Here is a 22208-nt window from a genome sequence, read left to right on the forward strand (position 1 = left end):
AAATCACAATGAAAGTTCTCTCTCAGCGTTATTTGGATGCCACCATCTGGTCAAAACTGAGATTTTTTTTTTTTTAAAGAATTTCTAAAATCGAGACCATTTGCATGAACAGTTTAAATAAAATCCCTACTTTTCCCCCTTCACATAAACTAAGAGTGCATAAAAGTTCATTTTAGTAAACCAGTTACTTTGAATGAATACTCAAATATTATGAAGTATTAACAGCTGCAAAAACCTCAGAACACAGATGAATTAAAGAAAAAAGATCCATATTATTTAGAAATCATGTTTTTTTATTTAAATCAGCATCAGGCAGTTATGCTATGATCAACAAAAAAAAAAGCAACAGGAGATCCAGCCACATCAACTGCCCTTGGCACCAGATTAACATTTATGGAAATGTACATACAGACAGTATGAGGTGCCCCGTGTATACATGAGGCCAGGACACTCAAACAAGAAAAGAAATCTTTTCATAACTGTCCATCATATCTATTCATTTCACAAGCATCAGGTGTAGATTTCCTCTTCAGACACTCCCTTTAACATGTGATCTTTTTGTCTCATCTTACAAGACTACACCCTCTCGCATTCTATGCCAGACAATCTGAATACCGCACTGCAAAAAACAAATTTAATGTAAAAAGGTGCAAAAAAAAAGGCTTAGCAATTTCCTCATAGGACCATCATCTGGAAACAGCTTGAAGATGAAAGAGACTGGCTAATGCCCATTTTAAAGGGATCTTTCGGGAAACGCTAAAGCAAAAGAAAAGTGGAATAGAATGCAATTGAAGCTGAAAAATAGAAAAATACAAAACTAATTTTAGCCCAACACACCAAAAACCCTGAGCATAAGAACTCATTAATGACAAGCACTTGACACCTGGACAAGGAGAGTGGATGATGGGGAAAGACTGAGAAGTGCTTAGCGGGTCCCCTCACACAAAGATCAATGTTAATGTACACAGAAGACAAAACAAAGAACCACCTTTGCCCTAACAAAAATTCTATAGAGGGTAAAACACTTCAATCTCACTTTAATGGGCAGCCACGACAGTGCTGTGTGAGTTATCGCAAGAAGCCTTTTCCACTTTTATCAGTTTGTATCACAATGCATTAAAGTGGTAATGAGGCTCACTTTATAGAGACGGTCTACTTTGGTGTAAGAAAAGCAGAAGGCTAGCTTTGTTTGTGGGACACTGACATAAGTTGAAATGGCAACTTGAGACAACTTGATCTGGTGCAAGGATAATAACAGAGAGCCCATAAATATAGATACCAAACTCCTCACCTCCCTCCCCAGTTGCTCTAATACAACTCCCGGTATGTCCTTCCCAAAAGTGATCATGTGACTCAGTGGTACGAGTAGCAAAATGCAGGAGGTGAGAGTACGAGTGACACACAGCTAGACAGACGCTCTGGATATCCTGTAGACGGGAGAGTGGAGAGGACGAAGAGGGTTTAGCAGACACTAACAGTTTATCTGACTGTGACGCCGAGCTTCTCAAGCACACGCACGCCCTTCTCCTGATACTCCTCCCTTGTTAGCCAGAAGTTGTCCTTGTCCTTCATGATGTCGGCCAGCACGGCTCCACCCAAGAACACCATGTGTTTGCGCCGTGGAGGATCCTCAATCCGTATCTTGAATTTCTGCAGAGTGTTACATAGACAAGCTATAAGTCAAACACAAGGAAACTGTTGTTCTGTTCAACACTATGTGGTGGGGTAAGGAGGGGGGGTCTTGGGGGGACCCACTTAAAACAATTTAAATATACATTATGCAGTAGTTAAGACCATACATTTGAGGCTACACCTTTACTATCTTAAAAAAAAAAAAACAACATTATTCTTGCCACCTGAGTGAGCATTGTTATAAATACTACAAACAAGGTTAGGATTCATTTAGCTAAATCTTACAATATTCAGGTTATATTCAGAGATACCACAGTGACTGAGCTAAAATTTTGCACTCCTTCTGGCATGAAAATAACCCGAATTTCACTTAATATTATTAGGCCTTGAATGGACCTCATGAGTACTCAAAAGCAACCCTGGAGGTTTTCTTTCCTTCAACACACCTGGTCCACCTCATTTTATTATATGTGGCTTTGGATCAGGGGTCTTTGCAGTTGAGAAATATTTAAAGAGTGTAGAGCAAAGAGTTCCCTTTTTCCCTTTAGTTTCTAATTTTATTACAGTTTGAAAACAGCTGACAAAGAACTCCATATAGAAGACGTAATGACTTGTACACCACAGTTAGATATGCTGACCAACATCATCCGCTGATTTAAAAGCAAACAGCTCAGAGTTTCCTTTAAAAGGCTTTTCTGAGCTAATGATTTGATCTAGTATTAGTACTGTACTGGCAGCCAGAGTACTCAAAGTTCACACAGTTCCACCTGCTGGTCAAAAGGCAGTACTTCAAAACATCTGCTGTGCAATAATAGTAAGAAAATATAGTTTGGGATGCTAGTGGACACCAAACAGCATGTGCTTTTAGAAAATCTGCAGTAGTTTTGTGTTAGATTGCTGTGTGATTATAGAGCATACTCACAGAGAGCTTGTCTACATCCCCTTTAAGCACTCGCTCTAGATAGAGCTGCTTGAGCTCCCTCTCCAGTCGAGAGGGCAGGCCTGGATACATGGTAGAACCTCCTGAGAGAACAATGTGTTTGTAGAACTCAGCCCTAAAAGAGGAAAGAAAAGGAAAGGCACATTCATATGTTTATTATTTATTTTTATGCTACTGTATTTTCAAATCTGATTGGCCAGTAGGAGTTAATTGTCTATAACAATTGCTCTGACCATTGTTAGGCGTTGCATTTAGTGGTGAAAAGGAGAGGCAAAACCTACAGACTGAATATAAGTTACTATAAACATTTATGTAACAGTAAACTTCGATCTAGAGTCCAGCACAGTTTGGCGATTTCTCTCCAATGTCTCTAATTCAACTCTTCTCTTCAATATCAAGTTTGAACATACGTGTTAGATAAAACGCTGCTGGAGTCAGACTAACTAGGACTTGGGTACCTCTGAAATAAACTGATTTTACCTGGTATCAATGTCCGCTGCCTGAATGGTGTTGAAGAGCAGCTCAGCCACTCCAACTCCCTCCACGTTAATCAGGTGAGGCTGGAAAAGGGCCTCGGGTGCCTCAAACCTCTCCCCTCCCACCTTTATCACTCTGCCATCAGGGAGCTACAGAAAAATAAGAAATAAAAACAGTTTGGTTCTGCACTTGCTATCAATTAGAGCTTCAGCAAACTACTTAAACTACTTCGAACATCGCTCCTTAACATCTCGATGTTAATATATGGATAGAATGTAAGGTACAAAAAGACTTTACAATCAAACCCTCTATCCTGGCTGGTCAGCTGGAACCCAGCCACAGGTCTAAGTGGGATCCCAGAGACCAGCAGTGATGAGATGGCGGAGTGTTGCGTGGGTACATAAAGAGTCTATTGAGGGGTATCCAGATGTGGAAACACCCAGTGGCCCAGCTGGGGAAGGACTGTAGCCACGCAGGAAATGATGTTACATGCTAGTTAGGCAGCTCTAACGCCACACTGACCTCTTTGTTTCCAAACTCTCTATTTTCTTGGCTTTGCTCCCCCATCAGTTCTCTCTTTAGGAAAATGTTGGAAAAATAATTAAGCCTTCAGCGGAAATTTCTACTCCCACACTTACACAGGCATGACAACAGAACACACTATTTGTCAGCAATCTCCTGCTTTCCCTCACAGAAACTCCTCTCTAACCTGATGCAGTGCCAGCTGACACTTGTCATTTTGTTACCAGTTGAGTTGAGTCTGTGCCGTAATGCCAAGGGCACATTACACAACATTCAGAAGCTCTGAATTACTGACCTCTTCATGTCACACAATGTTAATTGCTTGTGATCACTTGTTTGGTGGAAGTAGGTGTGTGTACATTTGAGGTACACACACTACACACAACCTGGTGAGATCCCTGCCAAGCACTGATACTGTATTATCATGAAAATAATTACAAGAGCTGTCAATCATATCACTTTGTGTAGTGTTCAGAAACTCAATCAGGGTATAACATGCCAAATAATCTGTTACTGAAGCAATCAAACAGACTGATGAATAAGAAGTAGTGCAGCACATGAGACTTTTCTCTCTACCTGTCTTTAGTGTACCTGCAGCAGGTAGCAGAAGGGTTCACGCTGTCTAATCTAATCAGATCGCCTGCAGGTTACAATGATCATTGCAAATTTATCCTACAAACATTCACCCACTTGGTTTATGTCATATTATTGCTATGATAAGAATCTCTATATGACAAACAAGAAAGAAGACAAATAACCTTGCTGTGATCTTGACCCTGCTTGAATTATTTCTGAAATCTAATCATTTTATCTGGTTACAATGAAACGCTACATTGCTGATAGATCAAGTGAACTGAGAATCTGCATAGACACAGAACCCAAAAACATAATGTAGGAATGTAAAGCAGCTAAAATAGAGGGGAAATTTAGGTTCAACTGTATTTTTAATCCTAGTCAGGATAAAAAAAAGCTTTACTATGAAATGGTAGAGGTGATTAAGTAAGGAATAATATATTGTCTGTGAATTCATGCTGGCTGAGGTGGTGTGTGCGATACGTTTCAACCCTGAAACAGATACCGCAGAGACTGGCCAAACATTACAGCATTTATTAACAAATAATGACTTGTATTACTTCCTTTGAATTAAAATCACACCACCAGCTATTATCTATCTCAAAAAACAAACACACAAATAAAATCCTGGAAATTTTACTAGAAATCGCAAGATCTTTTTTCCTGAAGGTTCTCCTGTGCTGGGAAACTCTGCAAAGCATTGACACAAACGTCCAAGATGCCTTCCATAAAAGTTAAATAAAATGTCTCCTACCAAAAAAACGTTGTCACATCGATAATTAAATTTTTTTCTTTGTTAAAAAATAAAAAGGTACCGATTACATGGTTTCTTAGGTTATGCAGAGTGTCCACTGTACATCTCACTGTGTATGCACTGTGTGCACAATAATGACAGTAACGTATTAGGATATGTCCACTAATATAAACCTGTCCTTCCTGTAACAGCAAGAACTAGTGTCCGAGTATAATTCACTTGCCATGACTCTTACCCAGCCAGTTTACACACCACAAAGGACTAAGAGATTACAGCATCAAAAGGGGGAAAAAAGAATCACAAGAAGCCACTAACAAGTGAAAATATTTCCACATACTACATACAACTAACTCCTGAAACCTATTTAGGGGGCTTTTTACACCTGGTCACTTCACGTGTTTTCTGTGATCGGATAGCTATCTGATCACAAAAAGTCCAGGTCTAAATGCCCTCCGAAACGTTTTCGAGACTGATATAAATCCGATCGTTCAAACCACTTCAGGAGGTGGTCTGGGACGCATTTCAGATGAAACTGGACAGGTGAATGTGGTTGTTCAAGCCACATACGTCAGCGCTTATACTCCTCCCAAAAGGAAGTACGTCACTCACAAGTGATCTTTCACCCAGGTGTCTCGTTGGGTCTTAAAATGCACTGCTGCCGCCAGCGAAAATGCAGAAAACAGTAAATGCTGTTTTTTGTAGCATAACAGTCATAACAAGTTTATTCGTCTTCTTTTTGATTGCATTCTGAAAACCGCATACACCAAAGCGTGTTCCATTTCAATTACCCCGGAAATGAGGTCAAATATATTTGCATATTGGGCAGGAGTAGAAAGATCGGATTGATATCCGAATCGCAAAGACGCATTTATGTGGCCTAATGTAAATGGAACAGTTTTAACAAATCAGATCGGATCAGAGAAAACACATGAAGTGACCAGGTGTAAAAAGGCCCTATAAAATGTACATTTATATTGTGTGTGTGTGTGTGTGTGTGTGTGTGTGTGTGTGTGTGTTTTGAACTGACCGTGTAGGATTCCACCAGCACAGTAGTCTCCAAAGCAAGCTTCTGCTCCTGCTCGATATTGTATCCTACATAACAGAGTTTCTCCTTCATCATGCGCACAGTCTCAAAATCTGCAGAGTGGTTGAAAGCATAGCCTCGCAGCAGCAGTAGCTAGAGAAAACACAACACTCTGTTAATTGGCAACTTTCACCCAGCATACACTCCTACACCGAGTCCTTAACCCCCTGCTTAATAAAATCAAAACAATTCTTTATTACTAAACGATCCAAAATTAGAATATATTCTCTAATCAATGTCAAGTTCAACAAGCAGAAGAACCTTTATAAGATATCGAGTGATGTCTCTCCCTGCTATGTCCAGCCTGCGGGTTAAATGAGGAAGAGAGAACCCTTCATATACTGGGCAAATGTGGGTGACTCCGTCACCTGAATCCACCACGACTCCCGTTAATAGACCTGTGTATCAGAGCAATACAGCATAATTCAGGGGCAAATTAAAACAACATTCATGTAGACAAACACAAAAGCCAAATTCTTAGTTACAGTAGAAATAAGTTTAAACCCACCCACCACCCCCACAAAAAAAAATACATATTTCTGATATTGTAAGAAAACGTTTAAACCAAGATATATCAAGTCAGATCTTTTCTATCTTTAATACGGAGTTTGCAGGCAATAAAATCCAAGTGAAAATAGTTTGGTGGAAGAATACAATGCTTCAGATCTGTGAAATAGTGACAGGAAATCAAGAGAACAGCCCTCTCCAAGTCCTTCCACAGGTTTTTGACCGGATTTAGATCTGGTGCTGTCTGGGACAATCCAAAGCATTGATCATAATCTTCTGATGTCATTGTTTTAGTGACTTGGATTTGTGCTTTGGTAAGATATCATGCTGGAAGGCAAAAAAAATCTTAATCTTCATCTGTCTGAGGCCTGCAGGGTTTTTTTTTGTTTGCCAAAATGGATATAGAATTAAAATATAATAGGGCTGCCCATGTCCCCCGGCATCCTGACTAGAGCGCAGGATGAGAGAGATAAGCTGTCTAGTATTTGTGCCAAACATGCTGCATCTTTTAGAGCTATATCAAAAAGGCCCATAGTCTCATTAAACCCATATAGCACTTTTCGCCACATGGTTTGGATGATTCCATGAGAAAGGGTCATTTTCGTGCAACCCTACCCCATAAGCATGTACAGAACATTTGAGATTGGTGGCTTCCCAACGTCAGGGACGTCCTGTTCTTTGTAACATTACTGCGGCGTCCCAGTTTCTCCAGCTGGTGATGAAGACCTTCACAGACATCCAAAGTTTTTAATCTTCCTTTGTACAGTTATCCTGACTTTCAACAATGAGATCTTGAGACCAAGATGGGTTCAAAAAGACATTAAAGTAACAGCTGATCTTTATATGTGGATAATAAACATCATTGATGACACGTGCATCCAAATGACATTTGAACATGAGTCATATGCCCCATTATGAAAGTGTGTGCACCAGCATGTGACCACAGACAGAGCCTCACTACTGAGTTATGCTATAGCCCTGTATTTAGTTCTTTAAGGAAACTCAATAGGCAGTTGAGTATCAACAACATACAGACAGACAATATGCAGACTAACAACTTGTTTTTTGGGGATTTAGACATTACCCAGTTTTCCCCTGGGGATTAATAAAGTATTCTTTTACCTGTGTTTCTAACCAATATCGTTAACCAGGGTTTCAGCGCAGCATTACCTCTGAAACTCCACAAAATACTTGAAACCAGCCCAAAAACCTGGGCCTTGGAAAATGGAACAGTTCCTTGGAGCCACTGAGTGGGAAATAAGTACATCACACGTATTTCTGATGTACGGATATCGTTTGCTCTTTAACTCTCCTTTCCCTTGTTCAGTCTTTAAAATATATTCTACAACAGAAATAGTTCTGGACAAAACTTTCTCTATTTACTGATTGGAAGAAATGTATTACATTTCATTCAGGTAATTTGCAGAGATACTTGCCATGGCACATTTTTTAGCCCGATCTGGCATGTTTCTCCTCTGCTGAAAATGTGTCTGTAAGCACTTTATAACCACTGGGTATAACAAGTGGGTACTCTCTCTGCCCCATGATTGTGTTTCTAGAGGTTGCAAATGTAACCTAATATGTCAAATTACAACAATGTTTAAAATCACCGGTGACTCAAAAGAGGTCATTAATATTTCAAAGAATAGAAATGAAGAGGCTATGTTACATAAAGGTGGGAAAAGATCCGACATCATTTATCTTGGTTCCTTTTTACATTACAATAACAGGCAATTTATTTTCAGAAGACTTTTTATAACCACTGTGTGTATTTCTGCAAAGTTAAATGGTTAAACCATAAGCGATGTGGCAACTTACCTTGAGCATACAATGTGAGCACGGCCTGAATAGCAATATAAACCCCTGAGAACTGATATGTCTCAAACATAACCTACAAAAATATAAAACAGACAAATTAAAAAGTGCTACCATTTATATTGAGCACATATACAGTGGCACTAAATGCCTGGTTTAGAGAAAAGCCTCCTGGGTACTCAGACATGGGATACATGTAGATACTGATGGGGCCAATAACAGAATAAAAAAAAAGGCAAATGCACAAACACAAACTATGCTATGCATAAATAAGTCTATCCTATTTCTCTCTACATATCTAGAGACATACAGTACGCAGCTTTGTAAACCTTACTTGTTTTTAAACATGACTATGCTTCTCACTCATATATATTTGCTGATTTTTAGTTCACTTTGAGCTCCAGCATCCTCTGAACTGAGAATTGTGATACCTGTGTAGCATTTTATTGGGCAATGTGCATACCTCAATGATCTTCTCACGGTTTTTGGTGGGATTCATGGGAGGCTCGGTGAGGAGAATCTTGCAGTTCCGTGAGTCAATGTTAAGTTTCTCTGGACCAAAAGTGTAGTCCCACAGGTGTTTCATGTCATCCCAGTTCCTCACAATGCCATTCTCCATCGGGTAGTTCACCTCCAGCATGGAGCGCAGCTCACTCGCCTCATCACCCACCATCAAGTCCTATAACATCAAGGGTTAAATCTTACTAACGCTTTTCTCTTCACTTTGGAGTTTATAATCAGTAAAAACCTGTAAAGGTATATTAACTGTATCTCTATCTACTGCATCTGCAGTGTTTCAACATGTTTTGCTGTTCTGAGAAAAGAACAGAGAACCTGCTTTTTAAATGTCTAACGGCACTTGTTAGGGTAAAAGTTGTCTAGCTTTTCTCAGTGCAGTTCAATTTGTGAAATTGCATGCCCCTCTATGCTACAGATGCATCCGACTTACACAGCTGGCATTATGGATGGCTTAAGCAGCATGTCCATAGGATGCACATAGCACTAGGGTCCTTGCATCACAATCCTGACTCTGGTGCCGTCTTTCACCATTTGCACTGTGGGTGACTTATAAGCCAAGGATTATAAGTAAAGGATTATTGTCCACTGTGGCTCACAGTGAGCATTAGCATGAGAGGTGCAGCCACTGAGATGAAATGGATGGAGAGCCGGATAAACCCCTCCTCAAGGGGGCTTAACTATCGTTAGTTACAGCATGCACAGAACACAACTCCCCATGCACGGCAATATGTTAGCCAATTTCACACACGTACTGTACAAACCCTACTGACCATTCTTTATTCTTGTCTGCGGTCTTTACTCAAATACACCAAATGTGCAAACTGAAGTGAATAATATCTACATCAGTGAGCGCAGCTCCCGTAACCCCAAATTATTAAAAGCTGATTTATGAGAATACGCCAGTGCCTTGTGTTCAATTTGAGCAAAGCAAACACATAATATAATAAAACACCCGAATGATGGGCTATGTTTTCTGACCAAATGGATCAATGGAGGCTTTTTTGCTTTAACTCGTTTCATCATACACCAGGAAATGAAAGAAGAAAGTTTTGTAACCAATAAGAGAAAACTGGATACGCTATGAACACAATCTGGCTCTATTGTTCAATATAAAAAGTTAGATTTTTCCATTTCTAAATCTCGTCTTCGTTGAGTACATCATGATAATAACTGCTGTTAGACCACGATACTGACAGTAACACATTGACTATTTTCACATTGAAAGATGCAATAAAAAAGCAGAAACACATTTATTTCAACAAGATCACACCCTTTTGTGTTTGTGTTTTGTAATTTGTTTTTATTCCTTATCATCATGTTCCCTACATGGTATAATCAGCTCCGATAAGTAACATGAATAATCACAACTCCACCCATGCTCAAACCAGCACAACTGCTTAGCGTCGTTGCATGAAATCTTTATTCTGCATAGAAACCTAAAACACACAAGTCACTGGTTAACAGAGCTCACAGATAAGTGGACAGCTGGTCTTTAACTGAAAGTGGACATCATTAAAGCCTAATGACTCCTGTATCAACGGAAACAAGATATGGCCATAAGTTTGTGGACACTTGGCAAGCGTACTCATATGTGCTTGCTGAACAAGTTCCAGATTTAGTTTATCTTTACTGTTTGTGCTACATTTTGGAGTGTAGTAGTGGGGATTTGCTCATTCAGCTACAAGTAAGGTGAGGCACTGATATTAAATCAGGAGGTCTGACTTAACAGTCAGCATTCCAGTTCATCCCAAAGGTGATCAGTGGGGTTAAGGTGTGGGTTCTGTACAGGCCGCTCGGGTTCTTGAACTCAAAACTTTACCATGTTTTCATGTAGTTTACATTGTGCACAGTGTTATCGACATCCTCAACCAGGTCTGGGCTTCTTAGTTCCAGTCAAAAGAATGTGCAAGTCATTATATTACAAAGTAAGTACAAAGACATCCTATACATTTGTGCGTTTAACTTTGTGGCAGCAGTCTGCAGAAGGCTCACATGACATCCACAAACCTGTGATCATGTAGTGTACACTGCTACCTGTTCTGATAAGACCATAATCTTTGCATGTATGGGATGTGGTATGTGGTAGCCTAGTGGTTAAGGTGTTGGGCTACCAAACGGAAGGTTGTAAGTTCAATTCCTCCGTCCACCAAACTGCCACTGCTGGGCCCCTGAGCAAGGCCCTTATCCCTCAATTGCTCAGTTGTATAAAAATGAGATTTAAAAAAATGTAAGTCGCTCTGGATAAGGGCATCTCCTAAATGGTGTAAATGTAAGCACAATGACTTTTAAAGTACTGCCTCTGCTTGGACCCTGAATGAGTCTGGCTTTGCTGTGTTTTGCTGTGTACTTAAACTGCTTCCTCGGAAGGACAGTCTTCTCTGACCTACACAAACATCATCCGCTCTCTAAAAAAAAAACCTATCTGAAAGGCACTGTGAAATTATGCAACTGTAATTTAAGAAACGAGGAACAAAAACAATGTTTTAGCAACACTGAATGATGTAGGGCTTGCAAAATCACTAGCCCAACATCCCAGGGCTATTATATGTGTCTTCCAGCCAGGCTACCAAAAAGTATCTCCACTCTCTCGTAGGGACAATGATTCCACTACACTCATTTTACCACATCAAAAATCATCCGGCTGCAGATTCTCAGGGACACAGAGGAGACACAGGGGTTGCACACCATACACAAAGTGCAGCACTAACTTTTAAAAATTAAGAGTACGGACACCGGAGGCACCACTCAGCGTCTGTCGCAGTTCAGAACGCTGGTCAAAATCATGCTGTGCCTCCCACATAACCTTCCTTTAAATAACACTATATTTGTCTTAATGCTTACAATATTGTGTCATAATACTTACATAATAGCATAAATGCATAATAACTTCACCCTAGTAAAACGTTTGTCTTACTGAGGCCTTAAACTTATCATATGAGAGCTAGAATAGATGACGCTTTCGCTTTCAGTTTGCTCTGTTTTATTTTTTAAACCTTACACTCACTGAGGCCACTTTCCTCATTCTTGAAGTGAATGTTTACATTTTTGCTGATTAGATGAACTGATCAGGACTGCTGAACTGAATGAGTGTATGATGTGAAGTTCTAGGCATGGCACGGTGCTTCTCTATTCAGTGTGCGACCATCATTACGTGTTTAACTCTCCCACGTTATACACTAGCGACTGACTGAGGACCACCAGTCCTATTTCTGCTATGATTCTGTCCATGACAGAACCAGTCTACAATGATAGATTTTAAGTAAGTGTGTAAGTGCAGCAGTGTATGAATGCAAGCTTGCTTTTACTTTAACTTTTGATTTGCGATGGTGCAAACTGTGTATGGTGCAAACTGGGAGCGGCAGTGCTGATTTTTGTCCCTGACGCTCTGGATCTGTCGCACACAATTTCTCCGACATTGTCCTGTTAGTGATTACTATCTTCACACGATAAGTGAAATCTGGTGCAGCAATGTGATAGAGATTGTATTCATAGTGGAGTAAATTACAAGAATCATTTTTGATTGATGTTTTTTTCTCTTTTACAATATTCTACACTAATTGACAGTTGAAGTGGATCATCATAATTAGATCAAAGTTGTCCTAAAACCAAAATGGGTTTCTTTAACTATTCATGCATAACATGCAAGTCTGTTATTAGTCAATGTTGTCATTAATGAAATCATCTGTCATGGCTTTTGATGGTCTCCAGACATGATTGTTTGTCATTAGGTAACAACTGACCTGTCACAGGTGTCCGTAATAATTGTGGTCATCAATTAAGGCTCTAAAAGCTGCACTTGGAGGTCAGAAAGCATTGAAAATGCCATGTTTAGTGATACTGCAGGATTCTGACCTCAACAGGCCCTTTGGTACGCTGCAGTGACTCAGGACTCAAGTGTCATCTCCAGAGTCTGGAACAGGTTCAGTAGGTAGGTAGTGTGATCAATGTCAGAGGTGCTAACACTGACTAGTGACTGGTTGTCTCAATGTCTCAACCTTTGTTGTCTCTTGTTTATGACACGTTTATCACATTTGTTAAACCATGCAAATCATGTTTGTTTTACACTATGAACTCAGATTCTTGGTTTAACATGTGCAATAACAGCTTTTGTTGAACTGGAAAAAGCTTTCTTTCCTGTTTTGGGTCCTGCTTCAAGCTCTGACACTCTGATGCTCTGCAATCATTTTAAGAGGCATTTGCAGTCCATTGTGACTTCAGGTGAATCACAGAAGTACTGAACAACCAATAGTTCTTTGGTGCACTCTTGTCTTCACAAATGTGTGATAAGACATTTCAGACCTTGTGACAAACAATCATGTCTGGGCACCATCAAGAGTGACGATACAATAGCAGACTTACATGTTGTACATGAAATCTGAACAATAGCTGTTCTTGTCTTAGGAAAACTTTGACAAACATTTTTGATCCACTTCAAATGTTGACTAAAATAATGTTGTAATTTTTTTTGTTGTTTGTTTTTGTTTGTTTGTTTGTTTTTTTCGGGCTACTTAAATTCATTTTGGATCCCAAAAACTGAAGAGTACCTGCCTGAAAGGCTAGCTGGTATTTTGACATTTTGTGAGCCTTGGCGTATATCAAGTTGGGTAACACCCAAGTTGAAGGATTCTTAAAAAAAATGCCTTCTTCACTGACTATTTAGACAACCAATAAAACTGGTGGAGTTGTTATATCAAACATCAAATTAAACTGCCTGTGAACTAAAGTCGACATAGCAGAGAAGATAAACTATGGGATTTGGTGTATCTTTGAGGCATGACTATATTCTGTGACAGCCTTTATAGCTTTAAATTGAGTCAAAATACAAAGTTTCTGTTTTCTTTGCAGCAAATAAAGGGTGACATTTTCGACGAGACAGGCTGTGTAACTTTTAAATAATATATATTGTTAGTCACAACTGCAATACAGCAAAACAAAGAAAAAGGGAAAAGCAAAATGTATTAAAAAGCAACACAGCAAATATGCTAGTGAGTGAGATAGAATTCAGAAAAGTAAGGAAAATTAGAAGAGAACCACTACGGCATTGAGTTCTCATTGAGCTGTGCTGCATGATGCATCACACGATGCTCAGCAGGCGCTTGGTGCAAAAGCACACATCAGTCTGCACTTACCATCTTTTTTTTATTCTACCTCAACACAAGAAGAGAAAGAGAGAGAGAAAGTATAAAAGAGGGAGGATAAAGAGGACAGTCAAATCATGGGAAATTACAGAAGCTAATCTAGCCTGACATTAACTTGCACCAATGTCAAACTGACTGATGGCACCCAAATCAAGTATTTAATCAATCTTGTTCTCAAAGTAATGCAAGATTTGTTTTTCACCCATTCAAAGCCAATAGGAAACATACAGTCATGGTAAAAAGAAAGTATACCATCCTTTAACTCCAGGTTTTTATATATAGGAGCCTAAAAAGAAGACTTTACTGATCCTAAAGTGGGGAACTTCACTTATCACAGCAGCTCACAGACAGTTAAAATGCAGGTATAAAAGACTTAAAGAAAGAAAAGTTTAATATAAAACAATATTTGAAAAAAAATATATTATAATTATAATTAATAAATAGGTAAATAAATAAATAAATAAATAAATAAATAAATATAAATATAAATTATATAAACAACAATTGGATGGTCCTCACAAACATAAATATAACCAAGTAACATCAAAAACAACAAATTTCAAAAGAGTCATTTTATTTATTTACTTTTTAATTATTTGTTACTGATATTCAGAAACCAGATGGGACCACAATGATTAAGAAAGAAATTAACAGCAAGGTATTATTAATGGGATTTGTGAGATTAGATTGATTTATGACTCCCTGGATAAAATTAATAACTGTTTTCTCTCTCTCTCTCTGCGTGTGTGTGTGTGTGTGTGTTCGTGTGTGTGTGTATAAAGATCACGCAAAGACAGGACATCAGCCATCACCTCAGAGAAGCTGTGTGTGTTTAATGCTCAACAATCTGTAAAGGAGTTCTACCAACCAATTTGCTATTCATTGTTATATATTGAAAGGGATTGTTTACACACGGAGAGACATTAAGACAGTTGGAATTTCTGGCAGTCTAAGTGTGGCATCATGTGACCTACAGACCTCACATTAAATGTTTATATTTATGAACAGAAATCGAATATGGCTTTCATAGAAGCATGGCCAGGGTTTCTCTCAAATAAAAAAAATATGGCAGCATGAGGTTGGCAAAATTAAATCTTAACAAACCACAACAGTCCTGGAACAAAATCCTTTAGACCAATGAGATCAAGGTGGAAGAGTTCATGCATAACCGAACACAAAACCAAAAACACAGCACATCACCACAGACACCTCGTACCAACTGTCAAGCACGGCTGTGAGAGGGTGATGATTTGAGCTTGTTTCACAGCCACAGGACCTGGAAAACTTGCAGTCATTGAGAGAATGACAAACTCCACATTAGTCCAAAATATTCTTGAGACAAATTTAAATCCATCTATCCAAGAGCTTAAGCTGGGTTATAACCGGGTCATGATGCAAAACATTTAGACCCCAGAACTCTAGCAAATCAACATCTAATGGTCTAAATGAAAAAAATAAAAAAATAGTTGGCCAAGTCCAGACCTTAAGTTCACTGCCATACTGTGACAGGATGTTAAGAGAGCTGTGAAAGACTAAAATGCCAATAGAAAATGTTGACCTGTTTTTGTTTGTCATTATCTAATTTTATTTGCTTTGTTTCATTTTAAGATGTTGGTGAGGACCACACTATTGTTATTTAGGCTTTGATAACATCAACTTTACAAGTGAAGGATGGTGGATTTTTTTCCCCATGACTGTATATTTTTTAAACTAATGTTCTTTCCAAATGAAATGCGCAAATAAGTAAAAATAATAGACAGGCAGGTTGTGGACCATCTGAAACTCACCTTAATCTCAATGTTCCCGACTTTAGCTGTAGAGCGAATGATAGGCCTGCCGACCAGCGCAGGGAAAATGTGCTCCGGAAAGTTGGAACCTGCATAGCCACACTTCACAAACTACACACGAGAGAGAAAACAGAATAAGAGAAACAATGAGGGATGGGGAAAAGATTAGGAAAAAAATACTTTATGGATAATTTTCCCAAAGCAAACAGACTAATTTGTTCAGCAGTATCTTATATATATTTACTATCATGCCTGCTTAAGAGAAGGAGATTATTTTAGAAACATGTCAACAATATCCACTTACATTTCATAATAATGAAATGGAGAATGTGGGTTTATTTTAATACTAAAATCAATAACAAATGTGACTGTGCAGTGTAAGATTATGGTTTTAAAATGTATTGATTAAAAATTATGATTGAAAAATATATTGGATTTTCAGAATGTGAGGGATTCAAAGAAGCAGGGGGTTTCAAATCCATGGGCAGGGTTTATAAACCAACCAGAACAGAATATCCAAATCGATAAGCAAAGAACACAGTCGGAAAAAACAAAGCAAAAATCCAAAATACAGAAAAGACCGTCAGTGAAGTAACAGTAAATAATAAAAAAAAAGGAAGAAAATTCACAAAAGCAAACAGCAAAAAGGATAAGAAGTCATGGGTCAAAATACAGGAAAGCAAATAAAACACAATAGAACGGCTTTGTGTATAGCTAAACTAACACTTCGCTTGGAGCTGTTAGAAACGCCGGCTTTTAAGTCTGCAATGGCAGGAAGTAACCTGGAAGTAATCAGTATTCTGGCAAGAGTTCCCTCTGGTCGTCGGGAGGAGCAGCTGCCGGTAGAGTTTTTACAGAACAATGGGCTCTATAAAAGTCAATAAAGAGCAACGGGCCTAGGATAACATGGGTGTTCACCAATGATCTTACCTCAGGACAGTAACCATCCTAATCTACAAGGTACCAGAATTGGCCTTATCTCCAGGAGAAGCCCAAGAGAGTGTACAAAGTAGGTTATTTCAAGTGGCAGTGGTGGATGGAAATTAGAGCCTTCTGCATTGTAGGTGGTGTGGGTGGCTTTCAAGGCTGACAGACGGAAAGATAAAAATATGCGGTAGCCATGGGGGTTTGGGGTTGGGGTTTGAACTTGCACTGTGTTTTACATTACGTGATTGATATAAAGATTTTGAAGGGTCCTATGAACCGGGAGCTGAGCTTGAAACTGGGCACTTTAAGTCTTAGATTCTCCGCTGAGAGCCATACCAGCTGGCCCAGTTGATAGGGTGGATGAGGATGTCTATGGCGATCAGCCTGCAGGCACTGGTGGGAAGTGGCACATGGGCACGCTCCCACACTGTCTGAAAACAATCACCTATGGCCGACACATCAGATGGTTCTCCAGATCAGGGAAACAAGGGCAGTTGATACAACGGAAAAGCCAGATAAAGTGAAACAGTGAGTCCCACCCACAGGAGGAAGTCAATCCACGAGTGCTATTCCTGATTACAATACGTTTGCAGGTAACGGCCCAGTTCTTGGTTCCGATTCAGACATTTTTATATTTTATATATAGGGCTGAAACTATTTACTAGAACGATTTGAGTAACTCAAGTAATTCGAATACAAAAAATCATCAAGGCAGATAATTTGCCTCGAAGCTTCGTTTAGTCCATTTACTACACATGAAGCACTGCATTTCCCCACATACCGTTATTATTGACGATTAATTATGAAAAACGGAGAAACAGGGTGAAAGCAGCAAGGGGAGAAGAGAAGAAAACGGCAGAAAGTTTCTGTTTGTGAAAATTTCAAACTAAAACTATGTACAGTGTGTTTTCTGTAATACTGAAATAGCACACCACAACAGTTCGAGGCTTCAGCATCTCATCCACAAAACTCAGTCCTCTCATCAAGTCGACACAAGGAAACATTAGCGTTCATATTTAGCCTAATCCATTATGACTGCTAGTTAAAATGAAGGCCCATAATAATATATGCTGGTTGTGGCTATATGTAGGGACAGTTTAAGACCGTAAATTAATATGGTGGATAGTTATAATGTCCCCAAATTAGTTAAGTTTTGTGAAAGCCTAAGTGTCATTTATGTTCATAGTCTCACTCTCTCTGTCTCACACACATACAAACATATACATACATATTTTAAAGGGGACATACAAGAGCTTTAGTAATCTTTATTAAATATATAATAGACAAGCATTTTATCTCTAGACTGTTGGTGATAAAATGTCTGCCATACATGGTAATACTGTGTAGTTGGCATGAGCACAGCTTGTCTCTTGCTTTAGGCTGTGGCTTTTAGGGCCAATCTCACTTCCTTCTGATTAATCGCCTGCAACTGGTCTGCCTTCCACTGCTGCACTTCCTCTTCACAACAAGAAAGTGTGCTTTAAAATGTGAACTAATCCTTGTACCAAAAACTCTTAATGGATGTACAAATGGTTATATCCAGTGTTGCCAAATTAGCAACTGTCACAAGAGTAACAACTTTTTAGATGCTTTTATTGATCATTTATTTAAGTGTCTTTTTTTACATAACTGTCCTGCTCTTGATACGGCTCTCCAGCTCACGTCACAGACGACGAATATAGAGAGCAAACACTGTCGATTCAACTCCAGTGTGTGAAGCCAGACTGAGCTGCACCGATCTCCTCATCAACCGCTCACTGCAACACTATTCATCTCACTCACACATCTTTCTTTTATTCTTTCTTTAATGCCCTTGTTGGCTGTTGGGTTACAGAGATCATTGAAAAATCGAGTCATTCATTTACATTTACAGCATTTAGCAGACACTCTTATCCAGGGTGACTTACATTTTTATTTCAGTTTATACACCTGAGCAATAGAGGGTTAGGGGGCCTTGCTCAGGGGCCCTGCAGTGGCAACTTTGTGGACCTGGGATTCAAACCAATGACCTTCCAATCGGTAGTCAAACACCTTAACCACTGAGCTACCACATCCCTTTAGTTATTCCATTCATAACCTTCATTTACAACCATTATTACAACCATTTCCTTTAAGTCCATTTCCTTGATGACTTACAACCACAGCTTGATTTTTTTTGTCTAAATTCTTGATGAAATGAAAAGATTTTAACAAATAGTTGCTTCGACTCTATTGATAAATAAAATGTGGTGTTATTTTCTCTCTGATAAACTTCACTTGTATGCAAAATCAAATGCCTCCACTATTCAGTGGAAAAGCAGAATAGTACATGAGGTCACTGAGTGACTGCTGATGATACACTGACTATTTCCGCTTGAAAAGTAGTGGACACACTGATTACATTACATTACATTTTCTTTTCGATTTCATGCTCGTTACAAACTCGACATGGATTTTCCATTCAGTGATACGAGTCACTGTGAACTGTGTTCGATGACAGGAGTGTGACACACCTCACTTTCCTGAACAAACTAGCAGTAATGAAGCTAAGGAAGTCGCATTAACTTACCAGCAGCAGTGTGCACACATATGGTAGTGTTTAAGTGTAAGGGCGCAGACAGTTTGTCCTGCAAAGGACAGAAAGTGTCCACACGATCATGCAGCTGACACCGAGCTGCTAACTAGCGAGTTATATAGCAAACGTTTGAAGCTGTTTCATTAACGTCACTATTGTCTTAGGTCAATAGTCTTAGGTCTTAGTTTGAATTTTTTGTACCACTTACAACTAACATTATTATTTAATTATTTTTTTTTTACCAAGAAGACATTTTTTTCGACCTTCTAAAATAAGTATAAGCAACTATTTTTAAACTAAGTACAAAAGCACGTCTCCTCAAACCGAAAACAAACCGACGTGCTAACGGAGACTAGCTGTGCAGGAAGTTAGCTAGCTGGTTATCGTTGAAATAACTTTAGAAAGCCGAATGCTTACATTTCTTAGACAAACGTGGTATATATAGCTTTATCGTTCAGCTGATAGATAATTCGTATTTGAGGAAAGGTGTCACTTTTAAGCGAAGGGTTAGTTGGGCTTTGACAGCAAGCTAACTAGCTAGCTAGCTAACTTCCTGTCAGCGTCCGTTCTTTCATGTTTTGCGGCTTATTCAAAATGCTCCAAAATGAGCAGAATTCGATATGAAATGTTGAATCAGAAGACTTACCCCAGTTCCGTTATCACAAACCACCACTTTCCTGCCTTGACTGTCCATTTTTAAAATGTAGAAACTGACAGAATCTTATCAAGTTTATGAGAAACCAAAGCTGTGCCGAACAGCAGGGTTTTACTTCCTGCTGCTGCCTCAGTGTCCCTCAGAGGCAAGTCAGTCATAGAGCCGTCACACATCAGCGTCTTTTCAACACCACACATTTAAATCACTTTATCAAACTTCTACTGCCTTATCTGTACAAAACCAGAATAAAAAGATGTTCACGGTTTATTTGCATTCGGTAATGTTTGATATGGTGAATTTTAGTACGACAGTTTTCTGAGAAATATCTCTATATTATTATTATTATTATTATTATTATTATTATTATTATTATTATTATTATGTATTCTATCAGTTCGATATATCATTATTTAATGATATTTTTTGTTAGTTTATATAAGATTATATTCTATGTATATATTATGTGAGTAAAATAACAAATTAAAAAAAATTGGTAGTTCAGTTAATATACCTGTAAAAAAATGGAATAGGTTTTAAAATAACTCATATGAAATGAAATATTAGGGTTTGTGTGTGTGTTAATTATATATACATCATATACAGTATGACATGCAGCGAAATGCTTTTTGCACCTGTCATTGTTACATAAAAATTGTCAAATTGTTATTGTAATTTAGGATAAAATTTAAATATAAATAATGTTTTATATATATATATATATATATATATATATATATATATATATATATGTATATATATATATATATATATATATATATAAGGAAGTATAAAAGAGACAATAAGGAGATATGTGGAATAAGGTAATTTGTTTAACAAAAAATAAAGAAAACAGAAAGTTCAAATATGGAATATTGAAGCATATGAAATACAGTGATATGTTGGTATTAATTAAAGAAAATGAAAATAATAATCTTATATATGGTTATAGAGTGCAAAATGTGAGCAAATTAGAGCAAATTGCAAACTGAGATCGGCAAAAAGTCCACTTGAGGTGTTCACTTCTTCCCGCTGTGTAAGTGGTACAGAAACTGGATGAATGGAGGGATAATTTCATATCAACATATTAGCTCGGGACCTCCAAAAACATGAATGTAGGTGAATTATCAGTGGGGTTTTTTCCTGATTCACCTCAACAAACACATTATCTCTAATCATTTTTGCAAAGACAAAATTGCTATTATATCTGCCACATACATATTACATCAATAACTGAATAATAAATATTACTAAATCTAAGGAGACATGTTTTATGTATGTATTTGTAAGGAAAACATTATATATAGGAAAAGATCTGAAAGCTTTAAATGCAATGAAACTATCAAAATCCTGTCACTCTCATCTTAGTGCAAGATTTATATCTGGTTTAATACTTTGCCCTGTTCCCATTCCTGCTGTTTTATGGCATGTCAGGTCTTGTCAAGTTTTATTGGTCCAAGTGTGTTTAGGCAACACATGAGTATAATTTGAGAAATGATGTAAACCAAATGTGTGCCATTAATGGTGATGAGTAATTGATGCATGATTCCTTGTATAAAGGATTCATAAAGAAGGATTTGTATTGTAACTAGTTTGATGTTTTGCAGTGGAAAATAGACATTCAAAAACACAGACTTGCATAAAAGACATTCTTATAAGGTAATAAAAAGCAATATGTAAAAGTAAACCTGATATTGCATTAAAATACAAGGAGTAACAAACCACTATTTAAGTGTTGTTTGCAAAGTTTAGCATTTACTTAGTCAAACCCACACAAAAGCCCATAATCACAATACATCTATAATATATACTAGAACAAAAATAACAGTCCTTCCATGTAGCACTAATTAGAATTCTCTGTTTACATCTAAAATTACAGAATATCAAAGTGTATCTCAAAATATTAATACCATATAGTCTCCATCTTCTTTCGTCCTTTCCTGTTATGGGTCGCCACAGCAAATCATCTCTTTTAACACATCTATATACAGTATCTCCTCTTTGGGCTTCCTCTTGACCTCTTACCTTCATCTCAACCTCAAACATCCTTCTACCAATATAACCATCCCTCCTCTGTACATGTCCAAACCATCTCAATCTACCCTCTCTGACCTGGTCCCCAAAACAGCCAACCTGATCTGTAACTCTGATATGCTCGTTCCTAATTCTGTCCATCCTCGTCACTCCTAAACACAACCTCAACATCCTCATCTCTGCTAACTCCATCTCTGCCTCATGTCTTTTCCTCACTGCTACAGTCTCTAACCCAATCAATATCATATAGTGTATTTTAAAAAGGAATATGCACTTTCAAACCTGGACTTACT

At 38.2% G+C, this 22208-nt stretch overlaps 1 protein-coding gene across 1 annotated transcript; it reads right to left on the reverse strand.

The window, feature by feature from the left end:
• Positions 1-272: 272 nt before the first annotated feature.
• actr2b (actin related protein 2b) lies at positions 273-20044 on the reverse strand. Its single transcript, XM_027150367.2, has 9 exons — positions 19876-20044; positions 15749-15859; positions 8768-8983; positions 8308-8380; positions 6244-6380; positions 5926-6075; positions 3053-3198; positions 2555-2687; positions 273-1650 (listed from the first exon to the last, which is right to left on the reverse strand). Exons 1-9 carry the CDS (start codon positions 19921-19923, stop codon positions 1480-1482), a joined length of 1185 nt encoding a protein of 394 aa, XP_027006168.1. The 5' UTR covers positions 19924-20044; the 3' UTR covers positions 273-1479.
• Between the last annotated feature and the right edge of the window lie 2164 nt (positions 20045-22208).

This window comes from Tachysurus fulvidraco, chromosome 4 (genome assembly GCF_022655615.1).
Source record: "Tachysurus fulvidraco isolate hzauxx_2018 chromosome 4, HZAU_PFXX_2.0, whole genome shotgun sequence".
Classification (NCBI taxonomy): domain Eukaryota; kingdom Metazoa; phylum Chordata; class Actinopteri; order Siluriformes; family Bagridae; genus Tachysurus; species Tachysurus fulvidraco.